Below are 17,187 nucleotides of genomic sequence, written 5' to 3' on the forward strand. Positions count from 1 at the left end.
TGCTCTGCTCCCTCAGACCAATGGACACCTGCCCAGGTGAGGGACATTCCCTCCAACCCAATCACCTGGCCACACTGGCAAAGCCCCCACCTGTCACAGGGCATTATCGTCTCACACACCACAGCCATGAGGTACAGTGAGATAGCCCTCACCCTGGTGAAATCCTCAGCCAAATCCTATAGATGTATAGATATTAGATGAGAGCTGTTATGATGTATTCGTATTTTGATTTGTGAAAATATATGTTGTCTGACTATGATGACAGTTTATTTACATATAATGTCAAATCTTCAAGTTTTTATAATTTTTGAATGACGTTATTATATATTTTTTAAAGACCTAGAACAGCAGTATTCACTGCAGAACTATCTATTCTATGTCTATGGCAAGTCTCCCCTGTATGCATGGAGCTAGAGCCATCCTCTGAGAAGGTATGTACACTTGTCCTGTATAATTATTTCTATTGAAATGGTCATGCACTGTGCAGTAGAACTTAGTAGATCAAATGATTATGGCATGCTACCCCACCATAGGCTCTTGAAGTACAGTGCATTTGTGAAGTATTCAGACCCTTTCCCTCTTTCCATATTTTGTTACGTTACTGCCTTGGATTAAATAAAAAATGTCTTCATCAATCTACACACAATATCCCATGATGACAAAGATAAAACAGGTTTTTAAAAATGTTTGCAAATGTGTTAAAAAAACAAAACATAAACATAAAATTCATGTCTTACATAAGTATTCAGACTCTTTGCTATGATACTTGAAATTGAGCTCCGGTGGATCTTGTTTCCATTGATCATCCTTGAGATGTTTCTACAACTTGATTGGAGTCCACCTGTGGAAAATTAAATTGATTGGACATGATTTTGAAAGGCACACACATGTCTATATAAGGTCCCACAGTTGACAGTGTATGTCAGAGCAAAAACCAAGACATGAGGTCGAAGGAATTGTCCATAGAGCGCTGAGACAGGATTGTGTCGAGGTACAGATCTGGGGAAGGGTGCCGAAAATTGTCTGCAGAATTGAAGTTCCCCAAGAACACAGTGGCCTCAATCATTCTTAAATGAAAGAAGTTCGGAACCACGAGACTCTTCCTATAGCTGGGTTCCCGGCCAAACTGAGCAATTGGAGGACAAGGGCCTTGGTCAGGGAGGTGACCAAAAACCCTGACAGAGCACCAGAGTTCCTCTGTAGAGATGGGAGAACCTTCCGGAAGGACAACCATCTCTGCAGCACTCCACCAATCAGGCCTTTATGGTAGAGTGGCCAGACGGAAGCCACTGACTCCTCAGTAAAAGGCACATGACAGCCCACTTCAAGTTTGTCAAAAGGCACCTAAAGGAATCTCAGACCATGGGAAACAAGATTCTCTGGTCTGAGGAAACCAAGATTGAACTCTTTGACCTGAATGCCAAGCATCACGTCTGGAGGACGGCGTTGGCAGCATGGTGGTGGCAACATCATGCTGTGAAGATGTTTTTCAGCAGCAGGGACTGGGAGACTAGTCAGGATCGAGGGAAAGATGAACAGAGCAAAGTACAGAGAGATCCTTGATGAAAACCTGCTCCAGAGCGCTCAGGACCTCAGACTGGAACGAAGGTTCACCTTCCAACAGGACAACAACACTAAGCACACAGCCAAGACAACAGAGGAGTGGCTTCGGAACAAGTCTCTGAATGTCCTATAGTGGCCCAGCCAGAGCCCAGACTTGAACCCGAACCCGGTCTCTCTGGAGAGACCTGAAAATAGCTGTACAGCAACGCTCCCCATCCAACCTGTCAGAGGTTGAGAGAAAAAAATAATAATTAAAGGGTCTGAATACTTATGTTGAATACTTAAACTTGCAAAAATGTCTGAAACCTGTTTTTGCTTTGTCATTATGGGGTATTGTGTGTAGATTAGTGAGATTATTTTGTTTAATCCATTTTAGAATAAGGCTGTAATGTAACAAAATGTGGAAAAGGTCAAGGGGCCTGAATACTTTCCGAATGCACTGTATGTCCTATATTTGTCTTCAGGCAGAAAATCTTAACAAGGGTCACTGCACTTTGGGATTCCTGCCATATCACATCAGCAAAGAGACAGCACTCCTTACTAAGAGTGGACACAGAGCAGAGCCAGAGCCTAATCTGTCCATTATATTGGTCAGTACTTACCACGACGCAGGGAGCTAACCAGGCTAAACACTGATTAAGACCGTTGCACAGAGGCTAATTGCCATTGTCTCAGACGCTGACTCAGCCACTGTACGATTTCCTAAACAATATGCAGCTCTATAATTGCTATACACACTGCAATACATTAAATACTGTTCCGTGTTTTGTTCCTGAGGATTCACTTTATATATTCTTTTAGAACAGGCGATTTGTGAGCGTAACAGACAGAACGGTCCTAAAATAGTATCAGACAATAGACATGCACTTTTTTCTCAAAAAGTGATTGCTCTGGCAGAGACACAGGCACAGACTTAGAAACAGACTCAGAAACACACAGTCATCACAGCACTAACAGGACTGCCATGTTCCTCCATTTTCCTCTCGCCCTTCTCCCCCTTAGCAGAAACACAGTCAGCTGCAAGTCACATGACCAGCTGCTAGCTCCAACTGAGCATGCTCAGGCCCCTCAGTGTTGTCAGGCAAAAAAATAAGACGGCAGTATGAGTCGAGATCTGCAATAGATAAACACAGACATAGAGCAGCCACCGGGAAGCAGAGAGGCTGATGCTGACAGGGAGCGAGAGGGAGGCAGCCATTTTGGCATTTACAATTCTCACTGCTGTTTTTTAAATCATTTTATTTTCCTTTTTCATTCAGGGGGGACATAGCAAGGATATAAAAGCAGGTGTTCCCTTTAAGAGGGAAAGGATCAGGACCAAGGACAGCATCCTCCATCTCCATCCTCCATCTCCAGCTCCTGTATAGGTAAGCGTGTCAGCCGGAGGAGAGGTGGGGGAGGGGGAAAGCTGCATGCCTCTGCGTGTGTTTAATTCTCATTGAGGGGATGATTGGAGGGCGTCAGTCTGCATCTCTATCTGTATGTGAGATGACAGAGAGAGGCGAGAGGGGGTCGGGACATGGCAATGCAGGCGGGAGAGGACAGGAGGAGGAAGGGGGGGTGATAATGGTGAGTGGGTTTGGGGGGGGTTCTAAAAGAGGATTGCTGAACATCCAGGAAATATGGAAAACCATTAATAGCAATAGGACGCATGATAAATACACTATAGTTGAAGTGGAATGTGGTCTCGCTAGAGGCAGTTTCTTGTGAAACAAAATGGCTCAGTTTTGGGGAGAGATGAGGTCGCTGAACTGAGTAAGCACAGAAGAAGAAGGGAGAGAGACAGAGAGAGAGACAAAGTGTTTCTTCATTTTTACTGACTCATACGTATCTGGCAGAGGAGGCATCGTTGTATTTGTCGTTGACTCTAACAGCCACAGGCTGTGTATGTGTTGTGAGGTTATTAGCGGGTTCTGTGCCAACAACCTGTATTCAACTATGAGCATCGTACAGTAGACAGGAGACCATTACCATTATGTATTGCCCTCAGTGCATGTTGTGTTTAGCTTAGGGGACACACTGTCTGATGTGTTTACATCTGAATGTAAAGATATGGCAGCTGGTGTATGTGGAGGGAAGTACGGTATAATCTGGAACACGATTGTGTTTTTTTTGGGGAGCTGTTAGGGATATATCATAGATTCAGTTTGCCTATCTGGCACAGTGATCTCATCCTCTGAGGACATTGTGAGGTCTGAGAGCTTAATGGCTGATTATGATTGCTCTGTTGAAATATCACCATTTTAGGATGCTGAGAAAATGCCCTGAGAGAAATATATCCCTCCCTGGCTTTAACTCCTAACTCCGCTGTCCTTCGTTTGCCAGGTACATCTTTTGCACAATTTCAATGATTGTTCCTAACAAAGACGATTCCTAAACTTGAGAGTGCAGGTAATACAATGAAGTGATTTCATCAAATGGGCGGCCCTTTCCTTACCTTTTGCGCACAGATTGAAAAGGTTAGATGAAGATTCTGTTGAATAGTCAGGTGACCTAAACATAAAATTGTGCACAAAGCACAAACACGTAAAGCCTCTCTCTCCCACACATTCTCCATCTTCACTGTGAGTAATGGGAGGGTGACAGAAGGCAGAAGTGGCTGTTGCTAGGATACATGGCACGGTGGAGTGCAGATGATTGAAAGAAAAAGGGAAAAGGAGGCCACCATTAGGAAGTGGCAATGCGGAAAACGTCATTGCATCACTGTTTAGTAAGCTGTGTTTATTAAAGGTAGATGCTTCGTTAAAAAAATGCTGAAATAAGAGACATTACTGTAAGATTATTGTTCGTGTTCCTCCTGTCTCTCGTGCCAAATGGTTAGGTACCACGGTTTGAGAGGAAGTCCGAGTGACCAGGCCAGACTTCAACCTCAGTCCCTCCACCTACATGGAGCTCAGCTGTTATGGATGGGAGAAGCCTAACCCAGTCTGAGAAACCCCTATGAACAACAGACCCAATGGTGAGACAACTCTTATAACACCATATCCAATGGTAGTATCATAGACGTAGTACTGTAGTCTCTGTTTATCATCAGACTGCAGTTATCATAATAGATACAGTCGGAATGGCTGATGTATGTAGATATTTAATAGATATATAAGTCGATAGCTACTAAGCCAAACAAAAACATAATAGGGAATCGTCGTACATGTTTTGCAAATAAATGTATTGAATATCTGTGGCTTATTTCATGTCTAGTTGTACTTTGTTTATCCAAATGGATCTCCGTCCATCCCTTTGACGTGACATAAAAAGCTTTATTTTGAAGTCTTTGAAGAACTGGCAGCTAAATGGACAGAGAGAGAGAGAAAGGATGGGAGATGGAGCGATAATACCTAGAATGGCGTTTCACATCTGTCTGTATGCCTGCAGGACATCAAAGGCCAGTCCTGGACTGATGAGGAATCAGATGGGGAGAATGAGTCGGAGCAGTTCCTCTATGGGATCCAGGTACCCAGGCTGTCATGACATCCTCCCAGGCCTCCTATCCCTCCCAGAGGGTAAACCGGACAAAATGTCATAATGACATCACTTCAACCAGTTTTGCCCGCTAGGCTCTTTGGTCCAATACAATCAGAATCATCACTTGGGGTCTTCAGAACTCCCCGTAGTGGTCCTCAGAAACTGCTATCTTATTACATCAAATCCTATGTGACATACACAATATGTTCAACTTTCAATCAGCTTTTTACAAAAAGTTATCTCTAAAGGCTCGGTTTGAAAGTACTGTAAATTCAGTCCGGTTTTAAAAGCCTATTCTCCATTGGATTCAGACCATCGACCAAGAGATGAGAGCCTGTTTGTCGGCACTGATATATGTGTGTGATAACGAGACAGATAGAAGATCGAACTAGAGATAGAGAGACACACAGATACAGTCCTGTGAGACAGCAGAACTGGAGACTGGTCCTGTATCTTGTCTAATACTACAGTAATTTCATACATGAGTATCAGAGCTAGCTCATATTACTGTAAATGGAGGCAACAGCAGCATCTCCATGGATAATTCAGTGGTCTGACCCTCCCGGCCTGTAGGGGAGCTGTGCTGCTGACCTGTACCGACACCCCCAACTGGATGCAGACATCGAGGCAGTGAAGGACATCTATACCGACAGTGCTGTCTCTGTCAGGTACTACAGTACACACACAGTCGCCACAGCCAAGTCTGGAAACCAAGACCACTGACTGTTATTATCATGATCAGTAAATACGTTGCTCCAGACAACATCAGACCCACTGAGATGTCAAGTTTCTTAGCATGGAAAAGATGATCAGTTTATGTGATTATTAAATCTGTATGTTTGCTGTTCTTCTTCTTTCAGAGAGTATGGAACCATTGATGATGTGGACATTGACCTTCAGATTAACATCAGTTTCTTGGATGTGAGTTTTCATTTTATTTTCTATGGGCATTCCAGTATTACAATTCATCATGGTAGACAGTGTATGTGTATATCATATGTGTGTGTGTGTTTGTGTATGTGTTTGTTCTAGGAGGAGGTGGCAACAGCCTGGAAGGTCATCCGAACAGAGCCCATCATTCTGAGACTGCGCTTCTCTCTCTCGCAGTACCTAGATGGACCGGGTGAGCAGAGCCCCAGTGGCTGTGTGTGTGTGTGTGCGCATGCGTTTGCCTGCCTGTGTTTGTGTAATCAGAGCTGAGTTCTTCACTCCTATGTGTTGCATAATAATGAGTCATCTATTCTCAGAACCGTCAGTGGAGGTGTTCCAGCCCTCCAATAAAGAGGGCTTCAGCCTGGGCCTGCAGCTCAAGAAGTGAGTCCTACTCGAGTCACATGCCACTCAGCACGATTCCTCACATTCTGGTTCAGAGAGGCAATCCACGGGTCGTACGCTAATTTCACAAGATTTCCACCATTTTCAATGACACCTATACAACTTCTACTATCTATGCGAAAGTATGTGGACGCCCCTTCAGCCACACCCATTGCTGACAGGTGTATAAAATCGAGCACACCGCCATGCAATCTCCATAGACAAACATTGACAGTAGAATGGCCTTACTGAAGTGCTCAGTGACATTCAATTGTCTGCCCTAGAGAGCTGCCCTGGTCAGCTGTAAGTGCTGTTATTGTGCAGTGGAAATGTCTAAGAGCAACAGTGACTCAGCCGCAAAGTGGTAGGCCACAGAATGGGACCACAGAACGGAACCGCCGAGTGCTGAAGCGTGTAGCGCGTAAAAATTGTCTGTCCTCGTTTGCAACACTCAGTATTTGAGTTCCAAAATGCCTCTGGAAGCAATGTCAGCACAAGAACTGTTCGTCAGGAGTTTCATGAAATGGGTTTCCATGGCCAAGCAGACGCAAACAAGTCTAAGATCACCATGCGCAATTACAATTGTCGACTGGAGTGGTGTAAACCTCGCCACCATTGGACTCTGGAGCAGTGGAAACGTGTTCTCTGGAGTGATGAATCACACTTCACCATCTGGCAGTCCGACGAACAAATCTGTGTTTGGCGGATGCCAGGAGAGCCCTACCTACCCGAATGCACAGGGCCAAATGTAAAGTTTGAAGGAGGAGGAATAATGGTCTGGGGCTGTTTTTCAGGGTTCGGGTTAGGCCACTTAGTTCCAATGAAGGGAAATCTTAACGCTACAGCATCCACAATTCTGTGCTTCCAATTTTGTGTCAACACTTTGGGGAAGGCCCTTTCCTGTTTCAGCATGGCAATGCCCCTGTGCCCAAAGCGAGGTCAATACAGAAATGGTTTGTCTAGATCGGCGTGGAAGACTGACCTCAACCCCACCGAATACCTTTGGGATGAATTGGAGCACCGATTGCGAGCCAGGCATTATCGCCCAATATCAGTGCCCGATCTCACTAATTCTCAATGTGGTTGAATGGAAGCAAGTCCCCTCAGCAATGTTCCAACAAGACTGTAGGCTGTTATAGCAGAAAGGGAGTGACCAACTCCATATTAATGCCCATGATTTTGGAATGAGATGTTCGACGAGTAGGTGTCCACATACTTTTGGTCATTTAGTGTATATTATGTACCGAAATGTCCAGTAGAGTCAATGACATCTGCTAATTTTGTCCGAATTCAGTGATTGTGACTGGTTGTGCTGTCTGCCCTGTAGGATCCTGAGTACGTTCACGTCCCAGCAGTGGAAGCACCTCAGTAATGAGTTCCTGAAGGCCCAGCAGGAGAAGAGACACAGCTGGTTCAAAGCCGGGGGAACCATCAAGAAGTTCCGCGCAGGACTCAGCATCTTCTCTCCCATCCCCAAGTATGGCTCCTATTACAGCTTCTAGTACTGAGCCGGATACTATTATAGCTTCACATTCACTATCCTGGTCAGATTTCATCATCACTGTCATCCCAGTAGTCAATGGGTATGTTTACATCCATTCAATAAAACAATTCTTGTGAATACTCTGATTTAATGTAATGTTTAGATTAAAACGTTTACATGGTTTGCAAGAAGAACAATTTCGCTTACAATCCTCTATACATGGACAGGCTTCCTGATGGAAAAATGTAGAAAATTGGCAAAGTTAACGTTTTATCACCGGGGACCATGTTATTTTTGGGAAGCCTATTTGAGTTTGGACATATAACGTTTTTGTGTGTAAACTATTTTAAAGACATTTTCCCGAACTCACTTCACTCGAGGGAGCTCACACGCAGATCAAATACAACACAGGCACTCCAATAAAGGTGTTTACATGTCCTAGGTTGCTAGAAAATGGAGGTGTTTTAACTGGGTTATGCTTTTACTTTGCTTGACCTTACACAGATTAAGATAATCAGAGTAAGGTGTTTACATGACTAGTGCCAAACTAGTATTTGTCATAATTAGCTTAACTAATTAGTTGCCCTGCACTTTCGTGTTTGTATCATTTTCTTCCATAGGTGTCTGAATGACTGTCTGTATGTGTATGTGCTGTATACTTCCAGGTCTATCCATTAATGGTCTCTGGGTTGTGTGTCTGTGTGTTCCCAGGTCCCCCAGCTTCCCTCTGATCCAGGACACAGTTCTGAAGGGGAAGCTGAGTGTTCCAGAGCTGAGGGTGACCCGGCTCATGAATCGCTCCATCTCCTGCACCATGAAGAACCCCAAGGGGGAGCTGTTCAGCTACCCCCCCAACAGCCAGGTCGGAGGTCACCTTCCCTCACCACCACCATCACACACCCCTCTCCTGACTGGCCCTCTTACCCCTATACACATCAGCACAGACAACACAATATTTATTTATTTTTGATTTATTATGTGATTTGGACAACAATAACATCTCAGAAGTGAGAAGTGATGCGTTGTACCAGATTTAGCTAACAGCTAACTTACAACTGCAGTCCTCGGGCAGGTGAACATATAAACATGGAAACATTGTATGCAAAAGGACAACATACATGCGTCAGACATGTTCAAAACAGCAGTCAGGACATACAGACACGTTTCAAAACAGAGGTCAAGACAATACACGTAAAAGTCATTCCACATATTGTTGTTGGACCTGAGTTGTAAAACACAAATCACACTGCGTGCACAATTATTAGGAATCATTTTATTCCTCAGGATAAATGTTATTGTTGAACAGACAGAGTGCTCTCAGTTAATCCAAAATGTTATTGAACCTCCAACCTGAACGTTTAACAAAGGAAAAGTGAGTTTTGTCTTTCTCAGGGAAATATATGTCTGCACAATCATTAGGCAACTCATTTACAAGAATAATTTCTCCCAATTCACTTGTTTATTCTCAATTTTTAGAGTAAGTGTAACAAATAAGTAACAGAAAATGGCAATTAAATAACATTTTGGGCCTTTCAAAAATATTCAGTGACCAATATAGCCACCGTTCCATCCATGGAGTCTGTCAGATTCTTGATCTCCCAAATTCTGTTCAAAGAGGTGTATTGTCTTCCCTCACTGTAAATCTCAAGATTATTCCTGTACCACTGCTTGAAGAAAGAATGTTCCAGAAACTGGCAGTAGGTTTAGGAGTTGAGTTTCAGTCCATCTTCAACCCAAAAAGGTCCAACTACCTCATCCTTAATGATAGCAGCCCAAACCAGTACCCCTCCTCCACCTTGCTGGCGCCTGACTGAAAGTGGTGGCCTGTGTCCATTACTGATCCAGCCACGGGCCCATCCATCTGGTCCATGAAGAGTCACTCTCATTTCATCTGTCCATAAAACCCGAGACAAATCTGTCTTCAGGTGTTTCTTTGCCCAATCTTGACGCTTCAACTTGTGAATCTTATTCAGTGGTGGTGGTGTTTCAGCCTTCTTGACCTTGGCCATGTGTCTGAGCACTTGACACCTTGTACTTCTGGTAGGTTGCAGTTCTGGAATATGGTGGCACTGGAGGATAATGGGTTCCTGGTAGCTTGACTTTTAATTCTTCTCAGCTCTGGAATATGGTGGCACTGAAGGCTAATGGGTTCCTGGTAGCTTGATGTTTAATTCTTCTCAGTTCTGGAATATGGTGGCACTGGAGGATAATGGGTTCCTGGTAGCTTGACGTTTAATTCTTCTCAGTTCTGGAATATGGTGCCACTGGAGGCTAATGGGTTCCTGGTAGCTTGATGTTTAATTCTTCTCAGTTCTGGAATATGGTGGCACTGGAGGATAATGGGTTCCTGGTAGCTTGACGTTTAATTCTTCTCAGTTCTGGAATATGGTGGCACTGGAGGATAATGGGTTCCTGGTAGCTTGATGTTTAATTCTTCTCAGTTCTGGAATATGGTGGCACTGGAGGCTAATGGGTTCCTGGTAGCTTGATGTTTAATTCTTCTCAGTTCTGGAATATGGTGGCACTGGAGGATAATGGGTTCCTGGTAGCTTGACGTTTAATTCTTCTCAGCTCTGGAATATGGTGGCACTGAAGGCTAATGGGTTCCTGGTAGCTTGATGTTTAATTCTTCTCAGTTCTGGAATATGGTGGCACTGGAGGATAATGGGTTCCTGGTAGCTTGACGTTTAATTCTTCTCAGTTCTGGAATATGGTGCCACTGGAGGCTAATGGGTTCCTGGTAGCTTGATGTTTAATTCTTCTCAGTTCTGGAATATGGTGGCACTGGAGGATAATGGGTTCCTGGTAGCTAGTTTTAAGTTCCTCGGCATACACATCACAGACAAACTGAATTGGTCCACTCACACTGACAGCGTCGTGAAGAAGGCGCAGCAGCGCCTATTCAACCTCAGGAGGCTGAAGAAATTTGGCTTGTCACCAAAAGCACTCACAAACTTCTACAGATGCACAATCGAGAGCATCCTGGCGGGCTGTATCACCGCCTGGTACGGCAACTGCTCCGCCCTCAACCGTAAGGCTCTCCAGAGGGTAGTGAGGACTGCACAACGCATCACCGGGGGCAAACTACCTGCCCTCCAGGACACCTACACCACCCGTTGTTACAGGAAGGCCATAAAGATCATCAAGGACATCAACCACCCGAACCACTGCCTGTTCACCCCGCTATCATCCAGAAGGCGAGGTCAGTACAGGTGCATCAAAGCTGGGACCGAGAGACTGAAAAACAGCTTCTATCTCAAGGCCATCAGACTGTTAAACAGCCACCACTAACAGTGAGTGGCTGCTGCCAACACACTGTCATTGACACTGACCCAACTCCAGCCATTTTAATAATGGGAATTGATGGGAATTATGTAAATATATCACTAGCCACTTTAAACAATGCTACCTTATATAATGTTACTTACCCTACATTATTCATCTCATATGCATATGTATATACTGTACTCTACATCATCGACTGCATCCTTATGTAACACATGTATCACTAGCCACTTTAACTATGCCACTTTGTTTACTTTGTCTACACACTCATCTCATATGTATATACTGTACTCGATACCATCTACTGTATGCTGCTCTGTACCATCACTCATTCATATATCCTTATGTACATGTTCCTTATCCCCTTACACTGTGTATAAGACAGTAGTTTTGGAATTGTTAGTTAGATTACTTGTTGGTTATCACTGCATTGTCGGAACTAGAAGCACAAGCATTTCGCTACACTCGCATTTAACATCTGCTAACCATGTGTATGTGACAAATAAAATTTGATTTGATTTGATTTGATTTGGTAGCTTGACGTTTAATTCTTCTCAGTTCTGGAATATGGTGGCACTGGAGGATAATGGGTTCCTGGTAGCTTGATGTTTAATTCTTCTCAGTTCTGGAATATGGTGGCACTGGAGGATAATGGGTTCCTGGTAGCTTGACGTTTAATTCTTCTCAGTTCTGGAATATGGTGCCACTGGAGGCTAATGGGATCCTGGTAGCTTGATGTTTAATTCTTCCCAGTTCTGGAATATGGTGGCACTGGAGGATAATGGGTTCCTGGTAGCTTGACGTTTAATTCTTCTCAGTTCTGGAATATGGTGCCACTGGAGGCTAATGGGATCCTGGTAGCTTGATGTTTAATTCTTCCCAGTTCTGGAATATGGTGGCACTGGAGGATAATGGGTTCCTGTGGTGGCACTGGAGGATAATGGGTTCCTGGTAGCTTGACGTTTAATTCTTCTCAGTTCTGGAATATGGTGGCACTGGAGGATAATGGGTTCCTGGTAGCTTGATGTTTAATTCTTCACAGTTCTGGAATATGGTGGCACTGGAGGATAATGGGTTCCTGGTAGCTTGATATTTAATTCTTCTCAGTTCTGGAATATGGTGGCACTGGATGATAATGGGTTCCTGGTAGCTTGATGTCTAATTCTTCTCAGTTCTGGAATATGGTGGCACTGGAGGATAATGGGTTCCTGGTAGCTTGATGTCTAATTCTTCACAGTTCTGGAATATGGTGGCACTGGAGGATAATGGGTTCCTGGTAGCTTGATGTTTAATTCTTCACAGTTCTGGAATATGGTGGCACTGGAGGATAATGGGTTCCTGGTAGCTTGACGTTTAATTCTTCACAGTTCTGGAATATGGTGGCACTGGAGGATAATGGGTTCCTGGTAGCTTGATGTTTAATTCTTCACAGTTCTGGAATATGGTGGCACTGGAGGATAATGGGTTACTGGTAGCTTGATGTTTAATTCTTCTCAAGTCTTTTGCTGTTCATTCGTTCTTTACGCCCCCAGTTGACTATTCGCAAACAAAACTTTGATTGTCCGGTGGTCACGCCTCAATAGTTTAGCTATTTCAAGAGTGTTGCTTCCGTCTGAAAGGCATTTTTCCATTTTTGACTTTTCAGTCTCAGTTACATCTCTTTTTTAGCCCATTTTACCTGAGGTAATGAAGCTGCCTAGTAATTATACCTTGATATAAGGTGTTATACTTTCACCACACCCTCCCTCATTACACAAATACATATTACCTGAAAATGATTCGATCCAATAAGCATTCAAGTTTATATGGTTCGGAGCTGGAAAATGTGCTTAGTAATAATGATAAGACAAGAATACCCACTTGCCTAATAATTGTGCACGCAGTGTATTGCACAGAGCCCAATTATTGCACCTCGTGAAATTGCACATGTGTGTTTTGATGGGTATTCTATTGCATTAAAAACGTCACTGTGAGCGTACAGCTAGCTAGAACAGTCAAACACAATACATCATCCATATCAGAATGTGCATGAATTCAGAGAAATACTCGTAACAAACAACCATTTCCCCATTCTATTATCCACACTATCTAATTGTTTTCTCGCTTTGAACTCCCTGACAACTTTGGATGTTCCCCTCCCCCAACCAACACACCTACAGTACTGTACCTACCTTCCTTCCTGAGCCTCTCCCTACCCATACCTGACCACGGCTGGCGCCGTGTCCCATAATGCTTTGTCTTCACTGTACCCATCAGACTGTGGCTGTCCCGGCGGCCAGGGCCCCAGCGCAGATTACCACGAGGCAGCTGATTGAATTGTTTTTCTCATCCCAGGCGGGCGGACACTGCAAGAACATCCCTACCTTGGAGTATGGCTTCTTAGTACAGGTAGATAAGACCTCAAGGACAAAGATAGGGCCCTAAACAGGCTTTTAGTTCACTCTGAACGTCCTTCCAAAACAACTCCAAAGCACAAACACTGATAAGACTATCAAGGGTCAATCACACGTACAGGAGTTAGAGGACATAGTATGTGCTTAAAGAAGGGCTCCACCTCTGTTTGTTTGATTCATGAAAGTTGAAATGAGGAAGTGTTTTATCTTTATATTTAATGTGTATGATGGGTTTGTTTCAACCCTGGGTAAAGTGACAGACTAAAGCGTTGATAAGAGGCCCAGTCAGCTGATGATGTCATCATAGGATAGTGATATATGGTGCTGGAGGAGAGGAGGGAGTGATTGGCAGGAAAACCATGTTTTGTCTCCCGACAGATAATGAAATACTCGGAGCAGAGGATCCCCACTCTCAATGAGTACTGTGTGGTCTGTGACGAGCAGCACGTCTTTCAGAACGGATCCATGTTGAAGGTAGACCACATTAAAAAAGACATCCAGTGTGAAGTGAATGTTAAAATGTAAACGTTTCAATTCAGCTATGAGCAAGTTTCTCTGTTTCACTCAGATTGATGTTTGTTTGTGTATGTGTGTACCACTTGCCCTGTGTGTGTGTGTGTGTGTGTGTGTGTGTGTGTGTGTGTGTGTGTGTGTGTGTGTGTGTGTGTGTGTGTGTGTGTGTGTGTGTGTGTGTGTGTGTGTGTGTGTGTGTGTGTGTGTGTGTGTGTGTGTGTGTGTGTGTGTGTGTGTGTGTGTGTGTGTGTGTGTGTGTGGGTGCGCAGCCAGCTGTGTGCACTAGAGAGCTGTGTGTGTTCTCCTTCTACACTCTGGGGGTGATGTCAGGAGCAGCAGAGGAGGTGGCCACTGGAGCAGAGGTGACTGCCTGACTAACAACACACACACTTTCTCTATCCCCCTGTCTGGTCTGTCTGTCCCTGTCTATGTGGTGATAACTGATGGGCTTTCATGTTGATCCCTAGGTGGTGGATCTGCTGGTGGCTATGTGTCGGGCTGCTCTGGAGTCTCCTCGTAAAAGCATCATCTTTGAACCCTACCCGTCTGTGGTCGACCCTAACGACCCCAAGACTCTGGCCTTCAACCCAAAGGTTACCCACTGTTGCTATGGTTACACACCACGATACATGTTGTCTGGTATATGTGATAACATTCTAGAACATTACTTTGGGCTCATTGAATGGGTTGTAGGTATTAATCCAATGTTTTTCTCTCTCCCTGTCCTTCTGACGCCTGTCTCTGTGGCTCCATCTTGCTCCCTGGTCACAGAAGAAGAACTATGAGAGATTGCAAAAAGCACTGGACAGTGTCATGTCCATCCGCGAGATGACCCAGGTACTGAGGCTGGGGGAGGCTGGGTTTAAGGAAGGGCAGTCCTGTGCTGGACATGGGCTGTAAAAAAGAGACTATATATGTGTTGTTGCGTTGAGTCGTCTCCTTGTCATATTTAGATCTGGTAGTCTAGTGACGAAAGGATAGTGGGGTGTGAAATAATGAAAGCTGTCTTTTCCAGGGCTCATATCTGGAAATTAAGAAACAGATGGACAAACTGGACCCCCTGGCTCACCCTCTACTGCAGTGGTAGGTAGAAGGTCTCTGCTTACACCTCCTGCAATCTAAACCTCCAACCTTGTTCTGCCTCTTTCACTAACCTGTTTTTCTTCTCCCCGCCCTGTCCCATCCTCTCTCCTCCCTCTCTCTCTCCCTCTCCCTCTCTCTCTCTCCCTCTCTCCTCTCTCTCTCCCTCTATCCTCCCTCTCTCTCTCTCCCCTCCTCTCTCTCCTCTCTCTCTCTCTCTCTCTCTCTCTCTCTCTCTCTCTCTCTCTCTCTCTCTCTCTCTCTCTCTCTCCCTCTCTCCTCTCTCTTCTCTCCTCTCTCTCTCTCTCTCTCTCTCTCTCTCTCTCTCTCTCTCTCTCCTCTCTCTCTCTCCTCTCTCTCTCTCTCCCTCTCTCCCTCTCTCTTTCTCCTCTCCTCTCTCTCTCTCTCTCTCTCTCTCTCTCTCTCTCTCTCTCTCTCTCTCTCTCTCTCTCTCTCTCTCCCTCTCTCTCTCTCTCTCTCTCTCTCCCTCTCCCTCTCTCTCTTCCTCTCTCTCTCTCTCTCTCTCTCTCTCTCTCTCTCTCTCTCTCTCTCTCTCTCTCTCTCTCTCTCTCTCTCTCTCTCTCTCTCTCTCTCTCTCTCTCTCTCTCTCTCTCTCTCTCTCTCTCTCTCTCTCTCTCTCTCTCTCCCTCTCTCTCTCTCTCTCTCTCTCTCTCCCCCTCTCTCTCTCTCTCTCTCTCTCTCTCTCTCTCTCTCTCCCTCTCTCCCTCTCTAGGATCATATCCAGTAACCGATCCCATATCGTCAAGCTGCCTCTGAGCAGGGTATGAATAACACAGATCTCTGGTGTCTGCTCTTCCTCGTAACTGTTGCTGTGTGTTCTCCACTACATGATTCTCTATTCTCTCTCTCCTTCCCTCCATCTCTCTCTCTCCTATAGCAACTGAAGTTCATGCACACATCCCACCAGTTCCTTTTACTCAGCAGCCCGCCTGCCAAGGAGGCACGCTTTCGCACGGCCAAGAAGCTCTACGGCAGCACCTTTGCCTTCCAGTGAGTCCCCTCTCTCTCCCCTAAGGGTGCCACTCCCCTGTAGTGGTCCCATATACAGTATATGGCAGCACCAACCTCCCCTTAACCATAGACTCCCACATACAGAATAGGTACTATGTTTTATTAAGTTTCAGATAACTTTATTCGTAAATTGTACACAAAGTCCAACCGAAATGTATCCCATCCCCTCCCAAAGACACTCAAACATACAGGTTGGAGAGGTTGGAGCAGGGGGTCACCACACTGGGCGCCCGTGGAGCAGTTGTTGTGGGTGGTTAAGTGCCTTGCTCAAGGGTACAATGGCAGGCAACGCATTTAGGATTACATACCCTCACTTCCACACCGATTTTCATTTTCCCGTCAGACCCAGGATTCAAACTAGTAACCCTCCGGTTGCTGGGTCGCCTCTCTAACTTCTAGGCTACCTGCCGCCCGGTCTTATAGACAGAGACAACACATAATATAGTCCCACATAGCTGGTAGTTACAGCATCCACAAGCTGACGGCACAGTGAGCAGACACCACACCCTGTTTTCCCAGCAGTACTGGGTCCCTGATGTAGAGACATCAGTGTGAGCGACAGACCGAGTCAGACAGCCATGCCGAAAGGCAAATCAAATCAAATCCAATTTTATTTGTCACATACACATGGTTAGCAGATGTTAATGCGAGTGTAGCGAAATGCTTGTGCTTCTAGTTCCGACAATGCAGTAATAACCAACAAGTAATCTAGCTAACAATTCCAAAACTACTACCTTATAGACACAAGTGTAAGGGGGATAAAGAATATGTACATAAATATATATGAGTGAGTGATGGTACAGAGGCATAAAGCAGAAGCATCCATGGGACTATCTCAAAGCAATCAGAACTGTCTCTGTCCCTCAGGCAGCTAGCTGAATTCAATTCAACAACCACTCCTCTTGAACTTTGTCTCTGCTAAGAATAACAGCATGGCTACCCTGTTTCACCCCTGGGGGTTTATTTGAGGACAATAAGAGATGAGAGACGGTACAGTTTGATGTATTCCCACTGAGACTTCTACTCACGTAACATCCTGCTGTTGAAAAGAGAAGGAGGGGT

The 17,187-nt window shown here is 44.8% G+C and overlaps 1 protein-coding gene across 7 annotated transcripts in view; it reads left to right on the forward strand.

Annotated features, from left to right (window-relative positions):
• The first annotated feature begins 2,653 nt into the window (after positions 1-2,653).
• The window catches only part of LOC118362353 (protein mono-ADP-ribosyltransferase PARP6-like), a 21,232-nt gene continuing 6,698 nt past the window's right edge, over positions 2,654-17,187 (forward strand). For 4 of the 7 annotated variants that reach the window (XR_008081604.1, XM_052481133.1, XM_052481136.1 and 1 more), the window contains exons 1-17: positions 2,654-2,930; positions 4,385-4,522; positions 4,936-5,013; positions 5,599-5,693; positions 5,886-5,946; positions 6,058-6,148; positions 6,273-6,339; positions 7,667-7,816; positions 8,534-8,684; positions 13,364-13,495; positions 13,879-13,974; positions 14,283-14,375; positions 14,481-14,606; positions 14,785-14,850; positions 15,029-15,096; positions 15,827-15,875; positions 15,992-16,104. Coding sequence is in view for 6 of the 7 variants with exons in the window: in XM_052481133.1 (XP_052337093.1) it covers positions 4,520-4,522; positions 4,936-5,013; positions 5,599-5,693; positions 5,886-5,946; positions 6,058-6,148; positions 6,273-6,339; positions 7,667-7,816; positions 8,534-8,684; positions 13,364-13,495; positions 13,879-13,974; positions 14,283-14,375; positions 14,481-14,606; positions 14,785-14,850; positions 15,029-15,096; positions 15,827-15,875; positions 15,992-16,104 (1,439 nt within the window). In the remaining variant the exon portion in view is untranslated. Of the gene's footprint in view, positions 2,931-4,384; positions 4,523-4,935; positions 5,064-5,598; positions 5,694-5,885; positions 5,947-6,057; positions 6,149-6,272; positions 6,340-7,666; positions 7,817-8,533; positions 8,685-13,363; positions 13,496-13,878; positions 13,975-14,282; positions 14,376-14,480; positions 14,607-14,784; positions 14,851-15,028; positions 15,097-15,826; positions 15,876-15,991; positions 16,105-17,187 lie in introns of those variants that run through there. The other 3 variants (XM_052481138.1, XM_052481141.1, XM_052481139.1) reach the window with 3 other exon arrangements.

Source organism: Oncorhynchus keta, chromosome 2 (genome assembly GCF_023373465.1).
Source record: "Oncorhynchus keta strain PuntledgeMale-10-30-2019 chromosome 2, Oket_V2, whole genome shotgun sequence".
Classification (NCBI taxonomy): domain Eukaryota; kingdom Metazoa; phylum Chordata; class Actinopteri; order Salmoniformes; family Salmonidae; genus Oncorhynchus; species Oncorhynchus keta.